At 32.6% G+C, this 14,308-nt stretch overlaps 2 protein-coding genes across 2 annotated transcripts in view; both read right to left on the bottom strand.

The window, feature by feature from the left end:
- LOC129244029 (electron transfer flavoprotein beta subunit lysine methyltransferase-like) overlaps positions 1-14,308 on the bottom strand; it is a 114,839-nt gene that overhangs the window by 67,031 nt on the left and 33,500 nt on the right. The gene's annotated exons all lie outside the window — the stretch shown is intronic.
- Positions 5,475-8,503, bottom strand: LOC129244031 (growth arrest and DNA damage-inducible protein GADD45 alpha). Its single transcript, XM_054881613.1, has one exon. The coding sequence runs from the start codon at positions 7,445-7,447 to the stop codon at positions 6,911-6,913; it is 537 nt and encodes a 178-aa protein (XP_054737588.1). The 5' UTR covers positions 7,448-8,503; the 3' UTR covers positions 5,475-6,910.

Raw genomic sequence — 14,308 nt, 5'->3', positions numbered from 1 at the left:
AGATGGGGGTATGAATCAGCGAAATTGTGTCGTAATATCAGAACTATTAGCTATAAGCTGGTATGTACTACAAGTTTATGTACATATATGCATATGAAAGTGTGTATGTGTATTTATGAGACGCGACGCGTTTATTTGTACAAATCGTTGTTTGTTTTTGTTTTGTATTTGCATGAGACTGCCAATTTCCAGTTTAATGCTTATTTTTATTTGTTCTTCTTTTTTGGTTTTAGCGAAATCGAACGAGAGCCATTTCGCTGATAAAAATCCAAAATGAAACCGGGTTTTTCAAAGCGATTATAATACAATACATGCTTACATATGTATATATGTATGTACATAAATGTTATTTGTTAGCATTTGCTTGTTTTGTATTTTTGAGAATAACAGCTTCAATTTGGTTTTGCTTTTTTGTTAAAAAATTGTTTTGTTTTCGCGGCAGTGGTCTGCTTTGGATAAGGGACTTAATTGGAAGTTTAGCGTAGTGACGCATTTTTACCCCCAAGATGAAATTTAGGCGCGTAATACAGGCAGCAAAAGATCTGCTGCGAAGTTTGCGAGTGAAAACCGGGATTGTAAGATAAGAAGCAAGTAATGGACTTTTGGACAATCAGAAACTAAAAAATCAAAAAGAAATAAAACAGAGTGAATACCGTAACCTACGGGGAAATACAACATTGACGTTTACTAAACTTTTTATCTTGAAAAAAAATCATTTTAACTTAATTATCTTAAAGCAATTTATTTGTTTTTATTTTGATTTTAGCTGACGTTGTTTGAAAAGCTTAAACCCCCAACATCGGCTTGTGGCATGAGTTTACTTTTTAAATTTAAGTAAAATCTTTGTATTGTTTTGTTGTTATCCACATTCTTTTTATTGCTGTTAGTTAAAGCAAAAAATTTAGTACGTGGCATTCTATGTAGAAACAATTAATTAAATACTCGTATAATATTGCAAGTCTCTGTCTAATGAAAAAGTAAAAGCTGATATTTATTTCGAGTTTTTTAAGATAACTGACGACATCCGAACTCGTGCTTTATATCACATGCAAAACGAAACGGTGGCGATTTTTGAACGGCTTCAAACCTCTACGCATTAAGCTAAATTAGAACTGCATGCTCAGACATTTTCTAGAAATTCTTATTAAAAAATTTTAAAATTTTGAAGATAATTTTTGCAATTTGTTAATTTTTTTTTTTGTACAAAATTTGGACCTTTGACTTATAAAGTATGAATTTTTATAAAAAGCTAATGAAAAAAAGTTTAGCATGCAAATTTTCATCTTCTAAATATTGATAGGAAATAAAAATAAGAATGCATCTTAAAAATGAAAAGAGAAGATTTTAGAAATTTATTATTTTGTGATGAAATGGTAAAAAAAAATCATTTTCCTTGTTTTATTTAAACTTTCGTATTTCATTTTATTAATTGTCACACACAAACTGATGGCCTCAAAAGAAAGTGTAAATGATATATTGACAAGTTTTGACAATTTATTTATTAATTTTGTTTTTATGAAAAATATAGTTCTTACCACAGGGTTGGCCATATAGAGTTTGCTTTTTGAACCACCTATTTTTTTGAGAATGGTAACACAAATGACATGTCAAATGTTACTTTTACTTAAAGCTTTGACATTTACGAAATGGGACGCTATACGCTTGAACAAAATTGGGAAATATTGAAAACCTATTTCAAAAGTGGTGAGTCTTCTTCTTCTTCCGCAGTTACAGCAAATGACGAGGGTTACCGTGACATGTTCAACGAGTTTTTGTTTCCAAAAATTGAAGAGGATGACATGGACGACATTTGGTTTCAACAGGACGGTGAAACTTGTCACACTGCCAAAGTTGCACTCGAACTTTTGGCTACCGTTTTTGAATTCCGATATTAATTGGCCGCCTCGGAGCTGTGATTTAAGCCCGTTGGACTATTTTTTGTGGGGAGCCGTTAAGGACAAATGCTATGCGAACCATCCAGAGACGATTGATCGATTGATGCTTTAAAACACGAAATCGAAGTTGCCATTTATGAAATTGGAGCCCAAACAATCGAAAATGTGCTTAAAAATTGGCTTGATCGAATGGCCTACTGTAAAGGCAGTCGTGACAGTCATTTTAACGATATTATTTTTCATTCATAAATGACAATGTTCAATCTTCAAAATAAAAAAAAAGTTTGAAAAAAATATTGATTAGTTTTCTTTTTATAGCCGATTGAAAAAGCAAATTTTACATGGCCCACCCTATACAACGGAAATCCCATAAGGCAAAGAAGCAACCTTTGTATAAAATTTATAAAAACTTGGCAAATTTTCATCAAAATTCCAAACTTTTTTTTCTAACATTTTTTGATTTACAGTTTTATGACCAATTCCATTTTAGTGTTTTTAAAAGTTCTTGGTATACAGTTTTATGGCTCATTCCATTTTAGTAGGAAAGTGCAAGTTTCAGTTGGCTAGAAATTCGCGTTGATTTTCGAAATTTTATTTTTTTCGCTGAGGTGGCATGCAACAAATGCACGATATTTTTTTTATATAGAGAAAAAGGCTAAGGCAGGGGGAAAAATAATTAAATATCAACGGGATTTTTCAATAACTTTAAACCTAAATATGTTTTTATTTGTTTATGCAACATTTTTCTTATACATTCTTTTTTGGAAATTCCTATTAAAAATTATAGAATTTGGTTTATCGAAATTTATAAAAAATGTATTATAGTAGGACTATGAACAAGTTCGTGCGGTTTTTTTCGAAATTTGAAACTTTATTGACGTAAAATGGTTACAAATTTAATATTCATAGTATTGTCCATCGCTTGCTACTACTTTTTCCCATCTTTCTGGCAATTCACGGATTTCCTTTGTGAAAAATTCGGTCGGTTTTGCCGCAATCCACGAATCGATCCATTTTTTGACTTCATCGTAATTACGGAAGTGCTGGTCAGCCAGGCCATGTTGCATCGATCGGAAGAGATAGTAATCGGATGGCGCAAGGTCTGGACTATACGGCGGGTGGGGTAGGACATCCCATTTGAGCGTTTCTAAGTATGTTTTGACCACTTGTGCAACATGTGGCCGAGCATTGTCATGTTGCAAAATAACTTTGTCGTGTCTATCGGCGTATTGCGGCCGTTTTTCTCGCAGTGCTCGGCTCAAACGCATCAATTGTCGTCGGTAGACATCCCCCGTAATCGTTTCATTCGGTTTCAGTAGCTCATAATACACAACACCCAGCTGGTCCCACCAGATACACAGCATAACCTTCAGGCCATGAATATTCTGCGCCGACGTCGATGTTGAAGCATGGCCAGGGTATCCATACGTTGCCCGACGTTTTGGATTGTCGTAATGGACCCACTTTTCATCGCCAGTCACAATTCGATGCAAAAAACCCTTTCTTTTGTGCCGTTGAAGCAGTTGTTCGCATGCCATAAAACGGCGTTCAACGTCTCTTGGCTGCAATTCATACGGCACCCAATGGCCTACCTTTCGGATCATTCCCATGGCTTTTAAACGTTTGGAAATGGTTGATTGATCAACTCCCAAAGTTTTTGCAACCTCTTCTTGCGTTTGAGCCGGATCTTGATCGAGCAATTCCTCCAATTCGGTATCCATGAACTTTGGCGGCGCACCCTCGCGTTCTTCGTCTTCCAAGCCAAAATCACCACTTTTAAAGCGTGCAAACCACTTCTGGCACTTTCGCTCAGCTAGAGCATGCTCACCATAAACTTCCACCAAGATACGATGACTTTCGGCTGCTTTTTTCTTCATATTAAAATAATGAAGAAGAATTCCTCGCAAAAACACATTATTTGGCACGAAACTCGACATTTTCAAGTGTGGTAAAAATATTGTTGTTTACGCTTCAAATAAAAAATTTATACTGACGTTTGTGCCTTACGACAGTAGCTCTCCAATGAATGTTTGGAAATGTGGATCGATGGAATAATAATCAAGTTACGCCATCTGTTGTAAAACCGCACGAACTTATTCATAGTCCTACATAGTCCTTATACATTTTTATTTAAGAAATGCTACTTAAAAATCGTAGAATTGCAATAAAATTTTGTATAAAGTTTCTAATTTAATAATTAGAAAATGAATTATAAAAAAAATAATAAACTAAAAAAAAAAAAACACAGAAAAGTAGTCTAACTGGTAAAAATATTAAGGCGCTATTGTTTTGTCAAGGGCTATATTATTGGCGGTATACCTGACACCATTTGTCAGATATTTGCTTAAGGGGGTCTTCTGGTCTCGAGGCCCTGAAATGAAGGGTTTTTTTGGGGATTGATTGTGACAAATCCTGTGAATATTTAAAAAAAATTTTTTTTTTTATTTTAAAGGTACATGTCTTGGCTTTTAAAAAATGGTTTTGACTTTGAAAAAAATTAACACCCGCGACCTTGAAATGGCGCTGAAGACGTCCACCTCCAAACGAAACAGGTCTCCATTTTGGTCACGGTTTTTCCACCTGGGTAATCAGAAAGCAAAAATTAGATATGCGTTGTCTTCAAAGTTGCCCTGGTTAAGTTTTCCCGTGACAGATTTTTTTTTTTAATTTTTTTCAAAAGTTATGCAACAATTTGCAAAAAAAATTTTTTTTTGCTCATTTTTTGAACTTTAAAAGGTTATAAAAATGGAATGAAAAAAAATTTCAAAAATCATACACGGGGAAACTTAGCGGTAAGTTTTCCGAACCTTTTAAGACTAAAACCATTGAAATCGGAGTATAACTACTATGAAAAGTGTGACCAAAATGCTTAAAAAACACGATTTTCGGGGAAACGCGTTTAAAGATAAAGTTTATGATAAAACGGCCGGAGGAGGGTACACTTCGGTGCCCAGAAAAATGTGAAAAAATGCGATTTTCAAAAAATCCTTTCTGTGGCGTATTCTCGCATACACATACTACAACAAAATTATGCAAAAAAAAAATCGTTTTTTTTTCGCTGGAGACCAGAAGACCCCCTTAAGCTGTACAAGTCGATTCTGGGGCTGCCAGATAAACCTTTTAAGAACAGCTTTTCTAACTTGGCATCTCCACTAGTTTTTTGTCGAGACGATGTTTCAATTTTAAGTATTTTTGACGTATTCGACTTTTTTCAATCTATCAATTAGATATAAGGTATTATGCCGTAAAAATCATATGGTGAATTTCTTCACACACTTTTGTTGCATAATAACTTAAAATGTCTCGTATGTGGCCTCATAATCAAACAGAATACGCTGCAATACGAGATAAGATAACGCCAATACGTGAGAGATTCTTTTTATGTAACACTGCAATGCAAATAAAATATGTACGAGACATACAACCAAATAAAGTAATCGAGCGCAATTTCAATGGAATAGAATAATTTAGCGTCAGAAATCACGCTACTCCAGTCAAACGAAGGCGAAAAGTGAAGTCGAAAATCCAACAACCCAAAACCAAACCAAGTTCCCCATATAATTTAAAAGAGTGAATGCATTTTTGTTTTCAATTTATAAATTGTTTTATTAACAATACTTTTTCTTGCAACATTTTTGCTATTCTTCATTTTTTAGTCATTGTATTTTGTGTTAGTTTTTTCTCATTTTTTCTTTAACTTAGAATTAATTACATTTGATGATGCTATGGGTTCATTTATACATTTATTTAATATACATAATGCGTATTTTTCCCAAATTTTATAAAGCATGCAACAAAAAGCTAACATAACAAATAATTAACCAACATCTAAATATATGAATTTTTTTACAATTTTTTCCATATAAAAAATAAATTTCTAGCGCAACTGCTATTGAACAAATATTAGAAACAACTTCTTTGTTTTTGCTTGTTTTTTGCTCTTCTGATTGAAATAATTTAAAACAATTACTCAATTTAAGCTTTTAAGTTAAGGTCAACATCTTTCATTTTATGAAACTTTTTACGTAATATTCACTTTCTTCCCCTGTCTAAATTATGAGTTTGCATACATTTTTTCACTCATATTTTCTATTTTAATTAATGACCTATAAAGCGTTATTTCAGATACTTTTTTTCTGATCATACATACTAGAGGTATACATTTTTTTTAGTCTATAAAGTAGAATTAACAGTAAAGCCGTTCAGTTGCTGGTGTTGTCGCTTTCGTCATTGTTGTTGCTGATCTTAATCTGACTTCCTCGTCGCACGCGCTCAACACGCACGAACGCACTCGCACTACTGGTTGAATACTGACTAAGCTGTGCTGGTTGGTTGTGTACTGCAATTGTAAATCCGGCGCTCTTCCGTTGCATTATTTGTGACGACGGCGACAAGGTCGTTGCTGCTGGCGGGGGAGCTGACGACGGCTTGCATTGATTGAGGTTTTTGTTGTTGCTTCAGCTTTACTGTTTGCCCGCTTGGCTGCTGTTATGCGAGTACAGTTTGCTTGATTGCTGGGGGCGTACAGTGTGTGTGTCGTTGACTATTTGATTTCAAAATTAATTAACATTAATTTCTAATACTTATTAATTTGTTAAATTGACTGGAATGTCACAGGCGGATGGCCTCGAATCCATTGCTAGTATCGCTAGTATACAAAATTTGCATTCGAGGCAACAGCTCCGCATTCTTCAACTTCTTCTTCTTCTTTAATATTTTCATCTGCATTCACACCTTCTTCTTGTTCGTCTTCTTTTTTCGACTTGTGCTTCATAACAATCCAGTTTTAAGATTTTCGATTTTCGATTTGTTTTTTGGTTTTTCCCTTTTCGAACGTACCAATGTCGGCGTTATGTTCCAGACATCGTTCACGCTCTTTTTTGTAAGCCAAAAATGTTTTATTTTTCATAATTTCACCATCAGAGAAGTTATACCATAAACCGCTTCCATAGGTATGCATGTGCGTTATGTGTGCTTCTCGTTCAAAATTTTTTTTAAACTGTACATCCATGCACTCACACGACCGGCAAATCGACAATTGGATGTTGTGGTGCATCCCAAAATGCCTCGCAGTAGTCGACCAACATTGCTTCTTGCTTATTCAGCTGTTCCTCGTTGTCCTCATCGGCGGCACCGGTCCATGTCTTCTGTACCAGACAGCAAGATTCTACCTCGGTTTTGCCCAGAATGCGGCTCAGCTTGGTGGGGCAATCAACTTTGATGACATAGATGTCATTCTCGTAGCAGAAGGCTTCTAGCAGCACCTCATGCATGTGCGTGGCAGAGTCGCCAATTTGTGGCACGGCCATCAGGCAGAAGAGTGAACCCTCTGGTGACTTGGAAAGCACTTGAATGGCGGCACTGAGTCCTACAATGACACGGGACTCAGCTTGTGCCTTCAGCAGTGCTGTCTTAACGGTACGCCCAATTTTTGAATAATCCATTTGCTTGGTGGCTTTATCATTGATGGCCTCGAGATGTTGGCCCAGATTGATGTCGCTCATGACTTTGGTGTTTTGATAATGCTGAATGCGTGCTTCGTCTACAACCATTTTGTATGTGTGTGTTTGATAGATGGGTTGTTGCGCGTATGGCGGAATTTTCACGCTGTTGTTGGTACTAACGGTTGAAGTAGTGATTGTCGCTGGCGACGTTAATTGCTGCTTATGACCGCTTGGTAACAGTTCCGATTTCCACTCGAACACGATTGTCTTTGACTTTGGCAATGTTTTCACTTTTATCGGCACTTGTTGCTTGAGTTCTTTTTGTTGTTGTTGTTGTTTGTTAGTGTTCTTAAGCACTTTTTTGCTTTTAGTTTGATTTGAAAATGTGTACTTTTGACACTCTTTTAATGTTTGCCTTTTTGTGGGGTGTGTTTTTCTTTGCTGTTTTTTTCTATCACTGCAATTTTCTTTATAAAAATGTCTGTTTTGTTTTTGCTTTTGCTTTATCACAATTTGTTATGAAATTCTTTTCGCTATGCTTTCACTTGGCTAGTGTAGTAACGCGTATGCAATTTATTCCGTTCAAGCGCTCTTTTGACTTGCTTCAATTTTGATTTTTAATTTCACAATGAATGTTCCGTAGCTGTTGTGCAGCCGCTTTTATACCAGTGCTCTCGCCGTCGATTGCGCTTCCATTGAATTTCATCAGAAACCAAACAAAAAGCTTCACACTACGCTCAACAGCATGCCAGAGTAGGCTCTCTCGTCTTCGCAAAAGCAATTGATAAGCACCGTTGGGGAGCCACATTCGGCTCCAAGCTGACGGTGCTTTTTTGTGCTCACTCTCACATATCGAACATAGCACCAGTTGTTGGGGTTTTACGTATGCTCCCAATTCATTTTTTTTTTTAATTTTTTCTTCTTTTCTTTTTCCTCCACCTCTCTTGCCACAAGCAAATTCACATGAGATTTCCCAGAATTAGTGAACCAAATTTTATACGCTTCGCTCAAGCTGTTAAATGTGGGCAAAATTTTGTTGGTCACGCGTAAAAACCTACTTTAATTCTGAGTTGTTTTTTACTTTTTGATTTCTTACGGTTTACACCCCTACAGCGCAGGTAAGCCGTTCATTTCTGTTTGCTGCATCAAAACGCCGCTTGGATTCACATCTGTATGTGAAAGAAGATACTAACTACTATCGTGTGACTTAACAGTTTGCGTTAAACGATTCCAGAGCACATACTCACGCGCTTTAGTGTGAAATGCTGACTTATTCATTCATAGTTTTTGGGGTTTTTAGCATCTCGTTTGATTGGAGTTTACGTTGTAACTGAAAAGCACCTTTCCCAGACGACTTTTTTAATGAAATTTTTTTTTTCATAAAAAGCAGTTAGCAGCTGCGCGCGCAATTGCCGCCTTGATAAGGTTTTAACTCTTCTTTTTCCTTAACCTAATACCTCTCTTGACTCTCTGGATAGTGTTAAATAGCGAAATTACCTACGATTATTGAAAAGTAAAAATGTTAAATAAAGTTGAGTATAAGCAAGTGGATTTATCTATTATTTAAGAGAATGCCCTCTTATCGCTTTTAACTGGGAGATCCATTAGAAAGTGACGCCGTAATTTTTTATTAAAAGGGGAGTATTGTGTGCGTACCAAAAAAAGCGATATCGATGTACTTATGTATATAGCAAAGAAAAGAGAGTAATACGGGTCTCGAACAAAAACACAACATCTTTGACTTTGAAATTCAATTATCATCAGATAGATGATAGATAGATAGACTAAATGTGTTATTACACTCATTTGTAGATAGGGGTTTCTTCTTAAAACTTAATATTCAATATTTCTAACAATGTAATATTCTATGATATTATGTCGACCCAGAAAGTTTATTATGGAAAGCATTTTTGAGGAATGCTGAGGGCTTACCGCTATTAGAAAAAAAATCTCAAAATAAAAAACAAAAAATGGCAAGTGGTATTCCAAAAAGAACCTTATTTTTGTAAACAGTTTTTAAATTCTTACAACTTTTTGCGGAACAAGTAAAGAATACTGACCGTTTTGACAAAAATTTGAGTGCGGATACTAAAGATGGAGGAGATTTCAAAGGTCAAAGGTCAATTATTATTCAAATATTCGAATGAAAGGCAACATTCGAAATACCATAAGTGCACTTCACTTTGCTTTTACTTATACAAACAAGAAAATAACCTTCATTGAACCAACTCCCGCTCCGCTTTCTACAGCATTTCTTGCTTTTACTTTCTTATTTCCACTCCGTATTAAAAATTCAGGTAAGATTTAGTTAGAATAGATTTTGTTTTAGAATAGAAACATATTTTGAATTTTAAACCCATTTTTAAGCCGTTGGGATTTGCTACTTAAATTTATCTATGCAAAATAAAACAAAATAAAATAAATTAAGAATATTATGGACAGATATTTGTATCATATCAAAGTTTCAAATCAATATTCTGGATTTTTACATGTATGGGTTTGTCAAAAACATTTACAGTGCCCGCATATATTACAAACAAAATATAATTATAAAATTGCAATAATTTTTTTCTAGTTAAAAAGTTTTAAATTTATGGGTTTAATACTCAGAATGTTCCGTTTTTCTAGTGTCCGAAAGAGTAATTTATAATTCTAAAAAATTGGGTTAGTACATAAAAATAAAATTTACCTTCTTAGAAACAATATTCAGTACACGTAAAAGATAAAAATTTCAGAAGAACTGATTTTTCATTCATTCCGAAGAAGTCGAATATTTAAATCTGCTTCTTGAATGATCCACAGGTTACTTGGAAAAGCAACAAAGAGCGAGAACGAACTTAAGTATATACGCATGTATGTACATATTTAAGCATATGAATGTATTATCTTTGTTAATTTGTGGAAAATTTAAACCGAAAATGTGACATAAATTGTCGGTCATGTTAAAAATTTTGCATTTTCAGCAGTTGATATAGGCTAAAAAATAAACTAAGGTGAATAATTTGTTTCGTGTTTTTTTATTTACTCGCACCATCTCAAATAAAAACATATGTACATGTGCACATATTCATGCTATACAGTCTCGATTTTCCGAACCATCAAATTGTGTGAGCAATAGCACGCCGCCGTGGCTGTCTTATTGGCGCAATGCCAGCAGAACGACCGTGGTGGTGATGCTGCTGATGGTAATGGCACCAAAGAGGGCCAATTGTTTATGGGTTGTAAAACTGATTTTTTATACTTTGTGTGCCATTATCGCGCTACGTTTATATTACTTAATTTTATCATTCAAAGTAATGGATGCTATATTCGTAGACACACATATTGTTTTTTCTTAGAGGCCGATGTGCACCAGGAAAGAGACAGTCGTGTGACGTTGGAAAAAAAGAAAGCAAAAAAGTTTATTCATTTTTACTTTCAGCTGAGTTGTTTCGTTTTTAATTTGATTTTATTTTCGTTTCTTGAAAAGTGTCGGCTCAACAAATGTGTTGAAATTTCGTTGAAAAAGTTTGAATTGATTTTCTAGAGATTTGATGATCTGCACGCTGGGGGGTGAATCAGTTCTTGTTTTGGAAGAAAAAGCTGATATTAGCATTTTAAATTGGAATAGGGCCAACAAAGAGCGATTGATCACTTAAGTAAAATTTAGTTAAATAAATATAAGAACATAATCATACACACTCGTATATTTATAAAAGATGAAGATGAAGGAAAAAGATGAAATAAAAGAAAAAAATTAATAAAGTAAAAAAAATTTCTTAAAAAAAAATAAAACAACTAAAAATAAACAAATTGAAATGAAACTCAATTAGAATAAAAATGAATAAAAACGATGCAAAAAATTTTAAAAGTTAGGTAAAATAACAAAAATTAATTTATACAAAAAAATATAATAAAATAAAAAGGAAACCAAAAATAAGAGAAATAAAAAAAGTAAACAAATATAAAGTGTTAAAAATATTACAGAAATAAAATAAAAGAAAAACAAATTAATAAATCAATATTAACAAATTAAAATAAAATAAATTAAATCAAGTAAAATTAAATACAAGGAGATAAAATAAAAAAAAAAATGAAATACAAAAAAAAATTAAAAAGTTAAATAAAGTAACAAAAATTAAGTTGGCATAAAAAAATATTATAAAATAAACAGAGAAAAATGCAATGAAATAAAATTTTGTTTTCTTTTTCCAATAAAATAACTTAAGTTAAATTAATATATTATAAAAAAAGTAAATAAAAAGATTTAAAATAAATACAAATAAAGTAAAATAACATAAAATTAAATAAAAATAAAAAAGTTCAAAAAATTTAAAAAGTTAATAAATGAATAATAAAAATTAAATAAAACAAAAACAAATTTAAGAAAGATAAACAAATTAAAATTAAATTAATTTAAATCAAGTAAAATAAATAAGATTAACAAAAGACAAATTGAAGTAAAATTAAATTAATTCAAGTAAAATAAAAGGAGATGCAATAAAAAATAAAAAAAAATTTAAAAAGTTAAAAAGTTAAAAAAAATAACAAACATTAAATTAATATAAAAAATTGGAAAATAACAAATATAAAAAAGAGAGCAAAATCAAATAAATTGAAATGGAATAGAACAAAACGTAATAAAATAAAATGAAAAAATAAGAAGTAAACAAAAAAAAATTAAAAATTTAAAAAGTTAAATAAAAAAATTAAATAAAACAAAAGCAAATTAACACATTAAAATTATTATAAATTAAAATGTAGAGAAAAAAAATGAGATGAAATTTTGGTTAAATAAAATAACTAAAATCAAATTAATATAAAAAATGAAATAAAACAAAATACAGACAGAAGAAAACAAATACAAATAAATCAAAATAAAATAAAAGGAAGTTAATTGAAATGAAATAAAATAAAAGTAAAAGAAATGAAGTACATAAAGTAAAAGAAGTGAAGTATAAAATAAAATTAAATTAATTAAAATAAAATTAATCAAAATAAAGTAAAATGAGATAAAATAAAAAAATTCAAAAAATTTAAAATGTCAAAAAAAAAAGATTATTTAATCCATATAAAAACAAATTTGTAAATAAAATAAAGTAAAAGGAGATAAAATAAAAAAATCCCAAAAATTTAAAGTCAAATAAAAAAAAATTAATTCATATAAAACTAAATTTGTTTAAATAAAGTAAACAGAAAAGAAAATTAAATGAAATAGAATAGAATGAATAATATTCAAACGCTTTAATATAAAATTAAATAAACGCATTAAAATAAGATAAAATAATAAAATAACATAAAGGAAAATAAATTAAATTTTAAAATTTTAAAAAGTAAAATAATATCTAAACAAAAATATTTTAATAATATAATAATAAATTTAAGAAATAAGATAAAATAAAATAAACTGGTCCATAAATATAAATTAAGTAAAAATAAATGTATAGGTGTGCAACCAAGTTCTTGCTGTTTTTTTTTATGAGAATTCAACTTTATTTTGAAAAAAATGTTACAAGTGAATCATTGAAAGTATTGCCCAGCGCTGGCTACTACTTTTTTCCATCTTTCTGGTAGATCTCGTATACGGTCGCGGTAAAACTGTTCATCTTTTGAGGCTATCCACGGATCAAGCCATTTTTTGATGTCTTCATATGCATGGAACTGCTGTTCAGCTAGACCATGTGCCATCGATCGGAACAGGTGATAATCGGACGGCGGAGTATCTGGAGAATATGGCGGGTGGGGTAGGATTTCCCATTTCAGTGTTTCCAGGTAGGTTTTAACGGGTTTGGCAACGTGAGGCCGAGCGCTGTCATGCTGTAGAATCATTTTTTCATGCCTCTCCGCGTATTCCGGCCGCTTCGCGCGATCGATTGAAGTCGATACCGATCCCCAGTGATGGTTTCGCTTGGTCTTAACAGTTCATAATAAATAACACCAACTTCGCAGCGTGAATATTCGGGCGATGCGACGACGTAGAAGCATGACCGGGCAGTCCCCATGACTTTCTTTTCTTTGGATTGCTGTAATGAATCCATTTTTCAGCACCTGTCACGATGAGATGAAGAAAACCCTTCCTTTTTTCCGCTGGAGCAGTTGTTCACATGCGAAAAAACGACGTTCAACATCTCTTGGTTTTAACTCATAAGGAATCCGAACCCCTTGTTTCTGTATCATTCCCAAAGCATGCAATCGCTTGGAAATGGATTGGCGGGTAACTCCTAATACTGAAGCAAACTCTTCATGCGTTTGACATGAATCCTCATTGAGCAATGTCTCCAATTCAGTGTCTTCGAAGGCTTTTGGCATTCCTTCACGCGGACGGTCGTCAACATTAAAATCACCATCTTTGAAGCAACGGAACCAATCTCGGCACGTTGTTTCACTTAAAGCAGAAACTCCATAAATGAAAGAGGAAAATCAACACTTCTCGCAAATGACGATTATTCGGCACAAAATCAGACAAAATCAGAGCTTGGTTTATGACGTTTAGGTTATGTTAGAATCGACTAGCACTGATGGCGGCATCTATTGACAAAGAGCGGGAACTTAGTTGCACACCTAATAATTCACAAAGTTAATAAGCAACAAAATTAAATAAAAAAGAAATAAATAAAAAAAATTAAAAGATAAACTCAAACTAAATTAAATTAAATTTGCTATGGGCTGACTTCTATGAACAGAGGAAGAAAATATTAAGAAAATCTACGTGATGTTTGCTTCAGATAACCTCTGGTCACTCGATACTTTTGGCGATTGGATGTTTTATAGAATTGCCTTTACTTTATAAGTGGTATAATCATTTAAAATTATTACTCTGTTCAATAAATAAATATAAAGAAAAAATAGAAATCAGTTATTCTTTTCTTCTCCCTTCCCATCCCTATTCAGTTACACCTGCTTCAACATTTTCAAAGTTAAGCTGGTAACTCTTTTCGAAATTCAATGCAGTCTGCTTTAAATTCATAGAAAATTAATTTAGGAGATGTA

Source organism: Anastrepha obliqua, chromosome 4 (genome assembly GCF_027943255.1).
Source record: "Anastrepha obliqua isolate idAnaObli1 chromosome 4, idAnaObli1_1.0, whole genome shotgun sequence".
In the NCBI taxonomy this organism is placed as follows: Eukaryota; Metazoa; Arthropoda; class Insecta; order Diptera; family Tephritidae; genus Anastrepha; species Anastrepha obliqua.
This window is presented reverse-complemented; position numbering and strand designations above follow the sequence as displayed.

Excerpts from the sequence above, each read along its gene's own strand:
- LOC129244031 (XM_054881613.1), bottom strand. The coding sequence starts at position 7,447 with ATGGTTGTAGACGAAGCACGCATTCAGCATTATCAAAACACCAAAGTC.